General features: G+C 39.7%; 2 protein-coding genes across 12 annotated transcripts; one reads left to right on the forward strand and one right to left on the reverse strand.

The window, feature by feature from the left end:
* Positions 1–1,196: 1,196 nt before the first annotated feature.
* Positions 1,197–10,198, reverse strand: LOC112277412 (phosphatidylinositol-3-phosphatase SAC1). Of its 2 annotated transcripts, none has more exons than XM_024509651.3 (17): positions 8,895–10,198; positions 8,103–8,307; positions 7,555–7,586; positions 7,058–7,280; positions 6,688–6,764; positions 6,375–6,568; positions 5,969–6,066; positions 5,581–5,714; positions 5,294–5,434; positions 4,626–5,073; positions 4,329–4,450; positions 4,017–4,127; positions 3,416–3,545; positions 3,040–3,128; positions 2,666–2,857; positions 2,292–2,403; positions 1,197–2,071 (listed from the first exon to the last, which is right to left on the reverse strand). In XM_024509651.3, the coding sequence occupies exons 2-17, from the start codon at positions 8,112–8,114 to the stop codon at positions 1,814–1,816; spliced, it is 2,373 nt and encodes a 790-aa protein (XP_024365419.1). In that variant the 5' UTR covers positions 8,115–8,307; positions 8,895–10,198; the 3' UTR covers positions 1,197–1,813. The 2 variants fall into 2 exon arrangements, with proteins under 2 accessions (XP_024365419.1, XP_024365417.1); XM_024509649.3 differs by having other exon boundaries at positions 7,555–7,720.
* On the forward strand, positions 10,188–14,600 carry LOC112277413 (uncharacterized). Of its 10 annotated transcripts, none has more exons than XR_012216750.2 (10): positions 10,188–10,283; positions 10,432–10,563; positions 11,538–11,782; positions 11,927–12,064; positions 12,242–12,391; positions 12,587–12,649; positions 12,785–12,976; positions 13,203–13,313; positions 13,526–13,633; positions 13,806–13,919. XR_012216750.2 is itself a non-coding variant. In XM_073531290.2 (10 exons), the coding sequence occupies exons 1-10, from the start codon at positions 10,214–10,216 to the stop codon at positions 14,366–14,368; spliced, it is 1,539 nt and encodes a 512-aa protein (XP_073387391.1). In that variant the 5' UTR covers positions 10,188–10,213; the 3' UTR covers positions 14,369–14,600. The 10 variants fall into 10 exon arrangements, 9 of the variants coding, with proteins under 9 accessions (XP_073387391.1, XP_073387397.1, XP_073387392.1 ...); XM_073531290.2 differs by lacking the exon at positions 13,526–13,633 and adding an exon at positions 14,045–14,600; XM_073531296.2 differs by having other exon boundaries at positions 13,203–13,308.
* Positions 14,601–15,175: the final 575 nt, after the last annotated feature.

Below are 15,175 nucleotides of genomic sequence, written 5' to 3' on the forward strand. Positions count from 1 at the left end.
AAATCTAAAATCTAAAATCTGAGGGATTTTAAAGACAAGTTGCAAAGTTTAAACATCTCTTCTTCTTAATAAAGGTGCAATAAGAAAAGGTGAGAACTAGTCCAATGAAAAAATAATATTGTTGATGCAAGCAATGAAATAAATGATTCAGAAAGTGTAAGGTAACCAAGACATCACAATATAAAAAATATATCAAATAGAAATAGCAGGCACGAATACCTCTTACAAATGTTTTAGTGGGTGAACATTTGAATGAAGATGGTCTACACTGGAATATAAGGAGAATGAGTCTATTGGAGATTGATAAAAAAATAAAAATAAAAATCACATTTTTTCTTAAGATAACCAACACCGTAATTGTGCACACATGGCTCATATGGCCCTTGTAGATGATCTTTATATTATTAAAGATGCACTTAAATTTGATGATGGACACTAGTAGAAATTAGTCAAGGATGATAAGTACAATTCTTATTAACAATTAGAATTTAGAAATTAATTCTCTTCTTAGATATTTATAATGTTACAGGATACATGTAGATATTCAAGACCAAAAGATGCAGTATAGGAAATTATGGGCTACAAAATAATGTTCTTGGCAAAAATGCTCATAACAGTACTTAAAGTGAATTTTAGTGAAAAGTTTGAAGTTCTTATTGAGTTCACCACTACCAGATGTATTCTAACTATTGGATCAACATTAGACTTAGAAATATGCTAAATGAATAAAAAGATGTCATTTTTAACAGCAACTTTAAAAATGACATTTATTGGAAGAAACATAAGAGATTTTTATAGCAAGGCCAAAAGCATATTGTTTGAAAACTCAACAAATCACAATATGAGTTGAAATAATCATCAAAGAAGTATAACAAGTTAAGAAATTTAACTTGTCATTCAACTAAAGACTTGTCAAAATTTTACATTGCAAAATAAAATAAGTTGTGATACTATATTGAGTCGAAGAAAAACAATCGTGTTATAGAAATATTACAATACGTTAGATTTATACAATCTAGAGATGAGTATCTTTAAATCTCTAGAACTGCACATTCACTCAAATGATTAAGGGGTGTGACCTTACCTGGAAGTCCGACGCAAATCCGGGTTTGATTAAGGTTGAATTACATAAAGTAGAGAGATTCTTCAACATAAAACTATCTTACAAGAATAATAAAATTTTAGAATGCAAAATATTGAATGGAACCCCAGCTCTTCAAGTTTCAATTGAATATCATACACTGACCTTGAAGAATAGTCAATTGTATGTAAATAATGTACATATTTTATACGATGAAAATATTTTATGTTGTTACAATTGCCTTCAAAGTCTACTATGTATCAACTACATACATCTGATACTGTCTCGTGTGCTCATTGTCAACCTTATCTGAGATCCTCACGACACTCAGTTGGGAACCAGATTTCCTCAAACCTTATGGGATGATCTTAGAATCTAGACTTCTTCACAACTTCCATACTTCACACTCTCCTTGGGATTAGTGTCAATTGTGCAGACGGTTGAGCTTCTGCAGCATTTATCTAATAAATTTTTTTCTCACATTGTCAAATTTTAGGTCATGATGCTGCTGTGAAGCAAAAGCTCAACTAAAGTTGGTGAAGATTTTCTCCCTTTCTCTGACAAGCCGTTCCCAACAACGTTTCTAGCAGATACTTACACTCCATACATTACAATCGCCACAACTGATGCCATCTCATACCTCAAATTACCTTCGAAATTTGATCCTCTGAATCCACTACGTTGCAGATGTTGCACGAAGTAGATTACCATGATCAGGTGCAGATCGTTAGCTCATGACAACACTTGGCATAGTTGTTTATCCTGTCGAAGCCATTCAAAAAAATTACAAGACGAATCAAGCGCGGTCGAATCTGAAGACATATGATTGTCCAACAAATCACTGCTACCAATGTTGTTGCCTTCGCTCAAAGCAGCTTCCATTGCATGTCTCACAATATCCTCGTCCTCCAATTGAATCAGCTCAGAAAGAGGATAAAACGACTCTCTTCCTTTAATCCTCGTCAAATCCTCGAAATCTTGTAGTGGTCCCTGCAAAACCAACCGAACTCTCTCAGTGCCTAGTTTCCAAACACTCACACCGCACACCTCCAACCTGTAGGGAACAGCCCCGAACATGCAACGAAGCAGCTTGTTTAACACCGACCTATGCCTCTAATAGAGTGTTGCAGAGAAGGCCTAAAAGCTAAGAATGATAGAATATTATAAGAGAGCAATGATTGGAATCAGTCGATGGGAAACAACAGCAAACCTTGCAGCACTCCAGGTAGTGTCGGTTGGCTTCGCTTTCGTTTACAGTACCAGGAAGGATCCTGGTTCCATACCACGAATCGTCTTCATTGATTCCTATACTTGAAATATACCTGCATATATTAAAAAATTAAGTTAAATTAAATAATACAACAAGAATTATACACCAGCAGCTGCAACTGGACTAAGTTAACGACTGGCTACTGACGATGTCTTAGAAATTTGGTATGCAACTTACACATATACGGAGTGAAGTACTCAGAAGATTATGCTTTTAAAAGATTCAGACAAGTTTAACAACTGCTATGTTAATTTTCCTTTTTTGAACACACCCAAAAGCACGATAAGTTACTCTTGAAGAAGAAGATCGTATACCTGGTAAAAAGCTCTTCCTCCACACGAGGGATTTGTGCTGTTAACCAATTCATATCCTCTAGTTCTTTATTGTTTTCTTTAAGCTTCGTTGCATGGGCCTGTAAGCTTATTTCAGCATCTGATTTTGCTACATTATTATCGCCTGACCTTTTTTGGCCATACAGCCAGTTCGGAGTTTTTAACTGCACTTCCCTGAATCCACAATCAGATGCGACTATGTCAACAAGAGGGCATGAATCTATAAACGAAAATGTGCATGTTTTGAGCCATCCCTCCTACTTTCTGTAAATTACATAGGAAAGCACATTTTCCGCATGTACTACGAAGTCTCATACTAGATACAGAAATAACATTATAAAAAGAAATCATCTTACGCGGCATCACTTGCAACTCCAGTGGCTGCGCTCCTCTTAAACCCAGAATCTCCATACATGCGCACACTCTTGGCAGATCCACAAGTTGCCTACAAAACACAATAGATGCACTAATTTGGTAGGCAGGCCGAATTTTATCTACACAATAATCCCAGAAGGTCATGTATGTTGCACTTCTTAAGTGTTTCAGAACAATAGTAACAACAAGTTAAGACGAAAAACAATTTTTCTGATATTGAGTTTCTTTCTTATCTAGAACATAGATTTAGATAGGACGGTGATTAATATATTGTCATTACATTGCTCTCATCTATCACGAAGTATGAGCTCCTGGGATAAGGAGATCCAAAGTAAACAATAGAAGTTCGAATATAACCTGAAGCTTATCAAATGATGTCAGCTTTTGGCGGTGAAAATCTTCTTCATATGGAGATGCAGAAAACAGCTTGCTGTTTCGTGGTTTTTGGAAGCTAAGCGATGGCTTCTTACTGTCTTTTCCTGGTTTTCTACAATTTCATTCACGCGATAAGTTATGGGGATTTCGCCAAAAGCATCTAGTGAGAGCCTCAGAAATCAAACATGCCCTATGCAAATCAAGTGGGGTATTACTGTGCGAACGTCGACCGTCTACATATTAGCTACATGCGCTTTACGTAAACCCATCGCAGCGCTCAGCAGAGAAAATCACGAGAAACTCGTATAGTTACCCAAGTTATTGACATAGTTATGGCATTTATACCTGAACTTAGCATTGATGGAAGAATGCTAATAAAATTTCCGTAACTTGTAATACCTCACCAATATCGAATTCAACAATGCTTATACGAAGCTCACTAAGGCATTTAGTGGGTACACACCATTGCCTCTTATGAGTCTAAAGCACTTCACAATTAAGTTTAACGTTAATGTGCCACAAACCAACCCACTATCAACCAGAGCTAGCAGCCACAATAAGGTTAAAAAAGGCCTTGGATTACTTGTGCTCAAGAAATGCTTCTTCTTCTCGACCGCCAGCATGTAAATAATAATCAGTCTCCAGCTCCCAGAGAGCAGGCTTTCCCTTTTGAGGCTGAAAGTGGCCTAAGAACCTGCATACGATCTAACATGTTAGATCCGGGCAATCTATTAAGTCCCTAGAAAAGACTTTCAAATAATGCTTTCACCGAAATGAAGTAGCAGGTCAAGCCACTCACTCTACGTATCTGAATGTTACTAAGGTATAAACTTAATCACTGAATCAGAAACTTGACATTCACGGCACTGTAATTATAGATATGAAATGAGCATACAAATTCATGGCATCCTGCTTCTCGCCATCTGTGATAGTATTGCTATAATATCGTCTGATGGACTTGAGAAACTCTTGCGACTGAGTGGTGGCTTTCCATTTGCCTTGCCTCTCCGGAAATACCTGTCAGCATCTCCATCTGAATTACTCCAAGCAATCCACAATCCTGCTGATAATATATTCATTCATCCTTCATCTCTACAAATCTACTATTTTAAAAGAATGCATATATCACCAAATTGAAGAAAAGGAAAATGACGAAGAAAGATTTTCATCCAAAAGAGAAGGAAGAACGTACATAATTGTGAGCCTCAGATCCCCCGTACTGAAGCGCTAGAGAGTCCCCCATGTTTTGATACATATCCATCAAAGCAGCTGCAACCCCACTGTCAGGGTCTATCTTGGAACTGTCTGTAAGACCAACAGCTTGAAGCTGACGTCCCAAAGCTTCGAGGCCAAAAGCATATTGTGCAACATTAGTGCGATCAAGGCAGTCGATGCAGTTTGTCCTCAAGACACCATTTTGGTATTGAGGTTCTCGCACCTTGTCCACCTTAGAATTTATTTTCTCAACTTCTTGTACGCTTACAAGTCTACTATTCATACTACTTACTGTGGTAGTATACAAAGAGCCCAAGTCCATACATAACTGCCGGTTTCCCAGGTCTAAAGCCAAGCGACGATCCATTGACAAATCTAGTAATGAGGTTCGGTCTCTCGATGGGGATTTTCTACCTGCTGGTAATCTGCCAAATAGTAATAAAAACAGGTTTTATATTCCATGTGAACACATGTCCTGATCATGCGCTGGAAGAGTTAAGAATGAATTTCAAATTTTTGAAATAGAGAAATATACGAACTGAGATTTCTACACAGCAAACAATAAACGCTGTGGCTCTTCCATGAGGATATCTAAAACCGAAAATGATCTTCCTCATACATGAATTCCTCTGGTGAGTAACTTACGCTGGAGTAGTGGATATGAAACTCTGTTGCAATTTCCTTTTAGGAAGAAGTGCTTTGCCACCGTAGTAGAAGCCAGTGAGGTCCAGGACATCGGCTGCTACACTTCCAAGCACTGCCAATACGTTGGCCGATTTACTGCCACTGAGAGACGAGCAAACCGAAATTGTCAGCACTATCATGATTTTCATCTGTATCACCGGTACCATACACTGACTCATACAAACAATGCACATAGCCAAAATATTTGATTTGCTTCAGCAGCTATTCCCTCATAATAAATTAACCACCTTTTAGCAAACTTGTGAAAATCCCAGTGGATAAATTTTAGCTGATTCTCTTCGGGATATGTTTGATTCAGGTACCCAACAGCATTCGCGAATTCCCGTCGCAACATCATTTCCCGTGGTCGTTTCTCAACTGTCTAAATCCAAACACGGTATCCAAAAAATTAACTGACTTTTACAAACGAGGAATAAAACTCAATAGAATAAAAGGTCGTAATTTGCTGGAGGTCGTTTGGAGAAAATCACTTGATACAAGTGACATGTTCGGAACAGAATTGAACACGCGAAACTATATTGAAGTAAAACATCCTGGAATGACTACATTGATCGTGAAATTCAGGGTGGCGTATGCTACAATTAATCTAGTCTGAATTACGAAGGTAGAACATACCTTGATAAGACTTAAGATTATAATTGGATCGCCGTATCTCTTTGACAGATCTTCAAAGTGGAGCTTTGTAGTGTGATAAGTTGGATCAAATCTTTGCACTAAGATTTTACAGAAAGACAACAAACCACGCTTTAGATGATCATCGTGAACAGCCTAAAAACAATAAACGACAAATCAATCTTTTTCACTTGAAACGACATTCGCAGAAGCATAATAACTGCACGCCCATACGGTACCTCACTATGACAGGCATCCATAATATTAGTATAAGAGCTAAACAGTAATTAAAATTACGTTAACGACCAAACTAAGTGAATCTAACCGCTAGAAGAAGAGAAGGCAATGATATTTTTCTTGTGCTGCATGGTGCTCACTGACTTGAATGTTTTGTAGTACCAATACTTACATACAATATCAGGCTTGGGACTAAGTCGGGACATTTCTTGGGACCAAAAGAGAGGAATAGAGCCCCGATGTTGCACAACCGAACTAATTTGTACAGTACTTCGGCCAATTCCCGTCTCCTCGTTCATAACTAGCTGCTCCGTCTCTACATCGTTTGCCACCCGGCCTTTGTCGTTCAGACCTCTCTTCAAGTACCTGGAGTGAATGAGAAGATGAAACACTGCATTTCATGTCCTGGTTTGCTGATTGAATTCCTGAAGTTATCACCACAGCGTGCACCATGGTAAATACGAAGGTATTGGACAACCACTCACCTTGTCCCGGCGAAGTGTCGAGACCGTCTTCCAACAAGAGTAATGACAAAAATACGACCAAAAACGGAAAGCTTTTCCTGCATTCAACAAAAGGAATCCGTTTAGAAACTTAAGAAATGCACGAAATACTAATTATCTACATTAGGACTTTCTTGCTAAAGTAAGTATGACAATGTAAGCTATCAGGATTACTGCAAACAAATATCACAAAAGAATTCTCAACAGTTCGGAAGTAGAATCTCAGAGCCAACAACTCACAGTGCCATATAAGATTGAGGCACCATAACTTGATTCTGTTGGAATACTATGCAACCTGGAAAAAAGATGAAAAGTCTAACAAGTGCTTCTAGTATATGCAAACAACAGTCACCTGCTGAAAAAAGCCATGAACCAGGGCCACAGTCCACCGAGTATTTCCTAACGATTGTCGGATGCCGCTTGTGAGAAACGCATTCCACACAAACATATTATCATATGGCATCTGGTCGTCGTCTAGTGACTTGACATTTGTTTGCATAGTTTGCATAATGCGGTAAGTATAACTGAAGTAGAAGTCTTTGGTGAGGTCCACTCCTATTAGCAACTTCTTGTACCTAAATCAGAAAATCCCAGAATGGTTTGAACGAGGCAAAAATAAACATATAAATAAATAAATAAATAAAAATGAATACATTTTATCTCACATGTCTCATCTTGGCAACTTGCAGAAAGAAGGATGCAAATTACTTCAAACTCGAACAGACAATGAGGAGCTTTATGATTATTCTAAAGTGCATCAAAACGGCATCAACATGAAATGGCAAGAAAACCAAGATGTTTTAACAAATGATAAAAACTGCAGAAAAAGGTGCGAGATAAAGGACCAACCTGAGTTCCACCTTTGAATGAGAAACTTCAGTCTGCACAGTCGGGTGTGGCACAGTTATGAGCTGGCTCTCCTCAATGCTATATATCTTATGGCCACATACTATTCCAATCTGCCGTCGCTTGGTGACCAAAATCATGTAATAAGACTCGGTAAACTTGATAAATCCTATGAATAGATAAACAAAACGTGCATAAGTTACCAATTGTCGCTGTAAAAACATAACACATTCATAATACGAACTGGCTCCAGATCAATGCAATCTTCAAGATAAAGTAAAATCGATTCAAACTTAAGACCTCTATGTTTCTACCAACTCCTGTTAAAATGGGGATGGGTGAAGGAACTAGAATGTAGGAACTTATTCAAAACCACTGCACAATTTTGATATGCTTGGATCTTCATTGATTTCAGATTGCATATAGACCAATCAATATCAACATAGAAATAGCCACATAATTTCAGATACTCATTAAAATAAGATTTGTCCAACTCTCCACAAATATAAGAGGAGAGCAGTCATTGTTATGAAGCGGATTAGAAACTTTACCGATGATGCCATAACATTTCGTAACAAATTGAAGCCCACCAGTTGGTTTATTACCCTCTGCAATACACGAGAGGAGCGTCTTGCACTCAGCTTCCGTGTATATCAAGGGATCTTCAACCACGTTAAGCTCCGCGACTTCAGTGCGATCAATCTTTAGCACCTGCCAGTGCTGTTTCATTTTGTCCCTTCCGACAAGATAGTATTTCTGATCGCACAACAAATTCACACTCAGATGAGTCATGTGCATGGAAACATTTTAATGATAGAAAGTAATCAATTGACCGAGAGTCCACACTAGACTCCCATATGAATGCTTCCTGAGAATTGAATTTAAAAAATATAGAATACTTCAATTGAACTCTAGCATTCTCCACTTTCTCATTCTCATACCAGTTTTCGTAAAAGAAATTACACTATATATATCCGATAATGGAGCCTAAGCCACGAATGTTTCTACGAAGCTATTGTTTCTTTCTGCCGAACATTACATGCCTTACTCGGAACTTTGAACTCAAGGACAAATTAGTGGTTCAATTTTTGCAGAGCAAGTTCATGGTAGGCAAAAATGGTAAAAGACAATAAATAGACGTAAATCCGTTAGACCATTTTAGGAACCTGCCAAATGTTGAGCAGAATTTCCCAAAGCACCACGATCTAAGTCCCTCAGAAGAAATCAGCTTCTCTCAATAATGCCAAAGTTTTTTTTTTTTTTTTTTTTTTTTTTTTAAAGCACTTACAAATGCAAATACTATAAGTGAGAACTGGAGTTGCGATGGCTGCCTCACTACGTACCGCTCGTGTCTCGTACAGCGTAAAATTCTCAAGAGGATAACTTGTAGGATCCAGATCCTTGTTGCCCTCCACCACAGATTGGTAACTAATGATCGCAGGAGGAGTCATCGCAAATAACCGCGCTGTGTCCCTTTGTTTCTTGTTTGATTCCTGAACTAGCTTTCGTTTCTCCACGGCCCCCCCATCCACTAAACCTCCCTTGTTCCCCACCACGGTGCAACAATGGCAGTGGAGACCAGGAAACAACCTCACGACCCCACTTAAGCACCCACGATACTCTCTCAGGAAATGTTCACTGAGGAGGAAGCCCGTGCCAAAGCAAAAAAGATGCTTGGCACAAAGAAGTGATACAGATGCCAGCACACTCAAACTTGCACGTAAGCAGATTGTTAGTCCCCACCATGAACCCACACCGCAATTTATCTTTACTACGATCCAATACTCTACCCTTCGGATTACGCAAAAAGAATCACTTCAATTGCTGTGATTAGGGATACAATTAGCCCCAACATCACATTGTCCTTTCAACAAACTTGTTGTAAACAGAGACCTGCCATTGGGTACTTGGTTATGTGTATCAATCACAAACAGTGAACACGCAACGCATACTCATAGGGCGGAGATGAGTCGCTCAAAGCTGAAACAGACATCCCGATTTCAGAATCACTCCATATTGGGCGAGGCTCACATAGAAACTGGTGCCAATCACTTAGACACTTTTTTGCAAGCGCTTCATGTCGTGAAATTTTCGTTCAAGAGTCAAACAATAGTGCTGCCACCTCTGTGCTGTCAGCCAACTCTGTGTTTCGTCTGCCACCTCTGTATTTTGTCTGCAGAAATTATGAACAAATTTGATGCTACTATGAAGCCAAAATGCACCATAAACGTGCACCGACCATCATAATCAAAAGCTCAATCGCTTCCTTAACACGCCTGTCATGTGCTACGTTTTATATTTCTAGTACAAATACTGAATAATCAGCAGTAACTTCAAAGTTCAAAGTAAAATAATCACTATCCAGATGTTTCAACGCACTACACTGGATTCGTCTGGCATAGAATCACAGCACGACCCAGTTTGTAAGGTCCCAAATGTCGGATTCAAGGCAGGACTGACAACACAGTAAATGAAAGAAGGCAGAGCTGTGCTCCTTCATGTTAGTAAGAATTGTTACGTCCAGGTGGAGGCACAGTGATTGGTACAGACTCGCTGGCCAATCTTCCGCAGCGTATCTTTTGAATGATTAGCAAAGAGGATATTTCTGGAGTTCTTAAGACACTTGGTGAGGGGCCTCAGCTCGACCTCACTCAAGCTATATATGGAATTCCACCAATTCTCGGGAGAAGCGCAAGCCCTTCGCAGATGTCTTTGTTCAATTGCTTCCATGGGTATTGGACTTGATTCCGATGTTGAGTAGACTTGCTTGTGCTCCACGCTTGTTCCACACTAACAAGAAAACCTAAACTCTGTTGTTGACGTGGGAGCACTTCCGTGAGAAGTGTGGAATGTTTTCATATATGGCTATGGGGATGGCAGAGTGGGTCACCCATGACCAAGACCATTCGGGGAATACAGGGCTAAGTATTGACGAAGTAACGCACGAGACTGCGATAATGAACCCACCGCGAATAGGCCGATGTGTACATCCGATTACACTGATGTCTAACGGTAAAACCTGCCATTGCACTGGACAACCGACTGCTTTAACATTGAATCAGCAGGCTAGAGCATCTGTTGTCGTGTCAACATGTGGATCGGAGAATCCCTAATCTTGCACTTTACGGGCAGTTCGAGGAATGCGAAACTATTGTCATGTCGGCCTTGCAATTTTTTCTACACAATTTGTGCGTGATCAGAAGGTAGGTCAGGGATATCCAATTTTGAGAGCACCGTAATTGTCTTGTGGTAATTCTTCTCCCTAGGATTTCATAAACACACGCTTCGAAGTTTACTTGGACGATTTGCCAACTCCAGGAACATTTAGAGGTAGACGTTGTCACGCTTGTCAATTAGTCTTAGGGCTTTTGAGAAGTTTTTTGGATATCAGTTTGTGATAACACCCAAGGTCTTCCAAGTTGGAATTAAGATGATTCGTTTGTGTTCGTCAGAACTGGGAATCTCAATCACGGAAACTGTAGCATTCTTCAAAACCTGAAATTTCAATAGTTTGGTGTAATGCAATTGAGTTGATAATCTGAAAGAAACAGACCTGTGCTTTGCAGTTTTATTTCGTTGTCGCGTGCCATTGCTAATCAATCGTAAGTTCCGGCCATGGCGGAGCCGCCTGAAAAAGATAAAGTTAAGGACAAACCACAGCAGGTGTAATTGAACCTTCCTGGCTATATAATAAAGTGCCTCTGTCTGACCTTGATTTCTTGCATAAACCCTTAGGAGGCCAAAATTTGCTCTTAGACACATTGGACTACCCCTGCTGTTTTTGGGTGGAAGAAGGCATAAGTATGGGCTTTTTAACACAAACAGCGTAGTAGTATTTCTTGAAGAAGCGTCATACGATACTTTGAAGCGGTTGACATTCTTGTAGAGGACACCATTGAGAAGCACATGTACGTTATGGGTCGTGAATCATGGTGGAACATCTTTGTGAGGAGTTCCAGTTTGAACTTAACATTCTCCCTGTGAAGAAAATGTGCAGGAAGGTCCAGAAGAGGTGGCGCGTAGGGAGTCGGAGCAGAAGAGGTTGGAAGAAGAGCAACAGCAGAAAAAAGAAGCAGAGCAGAAGAGATTGGAAGAAGAGCAGGAGCAGAGAAAAGAAGAGCAGAGCAGAAGAGAGGAGGCGGAGGCAAGGCGGTTAGAAGAGAAAAGGAGAAAGGAAGAACAAGACAACGTGAAGAGAGTCGAAGCAGCTCGTTTGCGCTTTATCATTGAGGTAAAAAGCGCTTGGACTGCCCCTTAAAGAATATATTCCAGGACTACTAGCACTGGTAAAACTTACTTTTGTCCGTGTGCACGTGTTCATATCTTTATATCTTTGTTTTTTGCCTCTAACCCTCTGCAGTGCACTCTGTTACAGACAACACAAGAGGAGGTAAATGGACTGAAGCAGGAGAACGTGGAGCTTCAAAAGCGCGTGTGCAGTTTGCAAAAGAAGAGGCGGTCTGTCAATGCGGAGGGACTCATACTTGAGGGCCAAGAGGCTTATTACCAAGCAGTAAATTATTAACCCAAGATCTCTAAGCATTCTCTCATAAAACTAATAGATTGCCCTCACCACTTCTCATTTCGGTTGAGTTCGACACATGTAGGATAAAATACATATGCATGGATAACTTACAACATATCATATCCTTTTTGGGTTTTAATTAACGTGAATTTCTTGCTACAACAGCGCATGCGGGACTGGGCAGAAATGAAACTTGGATTTAAGACGCTCAAAGAAGACTACGACAGCAAGATTGAGGAACTGCGCGGCAGTCTCCAAAAAAAGAAGGCTGAAGCAGATGCCCGGCAGGAGGGGTTGATTCATTTTCTTTGGAAGGTTTGTTTTCGCAAATCTGCTGCTTTAGATGCATCAAGCGTGACATGCAACCTCACTCTAGTAACTTGATCGTTTAATATCTAATTACTTCGTTTGTTTACTTTTTGAAAGTTTTCACAATTCATTGCACTCCTATGCTCGATTTTTGGGCTTGCTACAAGAACCAAGTTATGACATTCCTTTTTCGGTTCGCAGATTGCTAGACATTCACGGGACGTGCTATCCAATCAGAGAATACCAAGATCTACGCTCCTAGCGGTACGCTGATAGTATGTGAACTGGCACTCGTCTTATCTACATGGTCGGTTTCTAAATCTTTCATATCTGTCGATTCATGTTATAGAAAAAAATTAGAGGTCATTTGACGTTTAACTTGTTCTGTTCGGTGCACAGGTGGAGCAGGAGGAGCGGGACTCGATTTTGGAGAAGCAAATAGTGCGCATCCGGGGACGTCAGCTGAAAAATCAACTTGCGAAGCTCGAGCATAAACTGGAACTCAAGGACCAACTTCAGTCGGAAAATGGACCTCTTCATTTGGTGAACTATGAGCAACTGAAGATGGAAAATGAATCTTTCAATGCTAAGGCTAGTGCACTATCGATCTTCCATCCATGTATGTTTAATACTGCAAGCGAAAGTAGCTTTGCAAACGAGCATAGACTTGGACATGGTTAAGAACTTGCCAAACCTCCTCCCAGGCTGGAGACACCAGGAAACTTTTCTTCACGCTCTGTTTTTCTTGCTTTAAGAACTATATCTTCAGGAAAATCTCAAGCTTATGGGCTGAGAGGGGGCTTTCTTCGTGATGCAGATTTCCTTAAAAAATGAAGCCTTGACGATCTTGAGGAAGAAGACACGGTTCTTGGTGCACTTACTCACACACGTGAGAGAGAAGCTGCAGTTCCTCTTTGAAGAGTGTAAGGTACTAAATCCAGCTTCACAATGCTAATTACTATGGTCGACAATCTCAACCCTTCGATTTTTTAAATCGGAGAAACCTGCCACTTTTGGTTCTTCTTTACCATGAGATCTGAGGTGAGAGGCACCACGTGGTCAATTTAATTTACATGTATGGCGCAATAGAAGATTAGCTTGGTGCACTTAAGTTCAGAGGTGATAGTGTGTCTTGCACAGGCATGATAAACATTGACACTTATTCTTGGAGGATGTTTCCACAATTCTTGCCCAACTGCCAAGTTATCTAAGTGGGTGGTGGAGAGGAGCTACCAGTCTAGTGATTGGGTGAGCATTATGAAACAACCTCCAGCTGTGAGCTTGATCTTGGAAACAGCTGTTACATGTCAAGGGTTTGTTAAAAACGCTGGAAAAAAGCACCATTGGACGTGGACGAGAACTGAACAATCCTTTCATTGCAGATATTTTAATATGTTCTTGCTATGCTCTGTCTTTTCAGGAGAAACGAGATCTCTTATTAGGTGAAGACCAGACTTTGTATGGATCAAGAGTAAAGTTGTCAAAAATCAAGGCTTCTATCGTAGCTATGAAAAGGAAAATGGAAGCTTCCCAGGTACCTAAGCCGGAAATGCCAACTTTGATTACCTCACATCAAGTATTTTGTTGGTCGTTCAATTATTTCATGTTTCAAGTGGCGCTTGATTGCCTCTTGTTAACAACAGATTTGCAACTTCGCAGAAAAAAATTGTGATTGTTACTATTCCTAAGCTCCTAGACGATATGGACTTCCTGAGAGAGGACATTGATGCTGAAGAGAAAGTTGTTAACAATTTGAAGAAACAATACCAAGACTTGAATTTCCGAATTGAAGAAAGGAAGAAGAAACTTTTCTCTCTAGGAGAAGCACCTGTGCCAGCAAAGAAATTTTCCAAAAACTCAATCGAGCGCGGCGCGCTAAGATGGGGCGTGAGGCGTGGAGTTTTTGGCCAAAATATGGATACAGACATGGAGGAAATGATGGCGGATCAAATGACATTAAAGCCACCTCTTTGCAAGCCTTGACACGCTGACTGTGTTGGACTCTGTACTTCACTTGCAGTATTTGTACCAAAAAGTACTGGGTGTAAAATAACTGCGCAACAATAGCTTTTTGTTGTGTAGACGAAATAAGAGAGAAATTTAAAAGACGCAGTTTCGGTTGTGTTTCGTTATGTAGATAATTGTTGGAAGCGACTGAATGTAAGCTTATGGAATCTCCGAGCACCTGAGATAATGAGGATTTGATTTGCATCCACTGACTTGGGTATGTCAGCATACTTGAAATTGCTCAATGTAGTAGAGAATGGAGAGAGTTTTCTTAACCTTAGGCAGCGCTAGAATGATAATACTGACTAGTCTGTGCTAGAGTTGGTTTCTTCAAAGTTGCTTCTTATTGCAGCTTGGAGAATAATTTCAAGCATGAAGGTTGTGATCTTTATGAGAGATGAAAACGGATTGCAGCATTCTTTCTCAAGTCCCTTCCTCTTCAAATACAAGGAGCATCATTTTGGGGAGAACCCAATTTTTATGTTCCTAATCTTATTCTCTCAGAGGGTAGATTCTCATGGAGTTAACCTCACAGACAGTTAAAGAATAGTTAGATAATCTTTCCGTTCATTTTGGGCAAATTTTTTCAGATCATCTTAATCCCACATTTTATACTTAGAAAATATTATATCAATTCATTATATTCATATGAAAGAAAAAGAAAAGAAAAGAAAATGCTTTAGCAAAAATAACATCATGAAAGTGAAAAATTCTTGATGTGGCCATGTTGTGAAGGTGTTTTGACCAGACCAATGGAAATAAAATGAATAAAATATTGCAAGC

This window comes from Physcomitrium patens, chromosome 25, assembly GCF_059467195.1.
Source record: "Physcomitrium patens ecotype Gransden chromosome 25, ASM5946719v1, whole genome shotgun sequence".
Lineage (NCBI taxonomy): Eukaryota > Viridiplantae > Streptophyta > Bryopsida > Funariales > Funariaceae > Physcomitrium > Physcomitrium patens.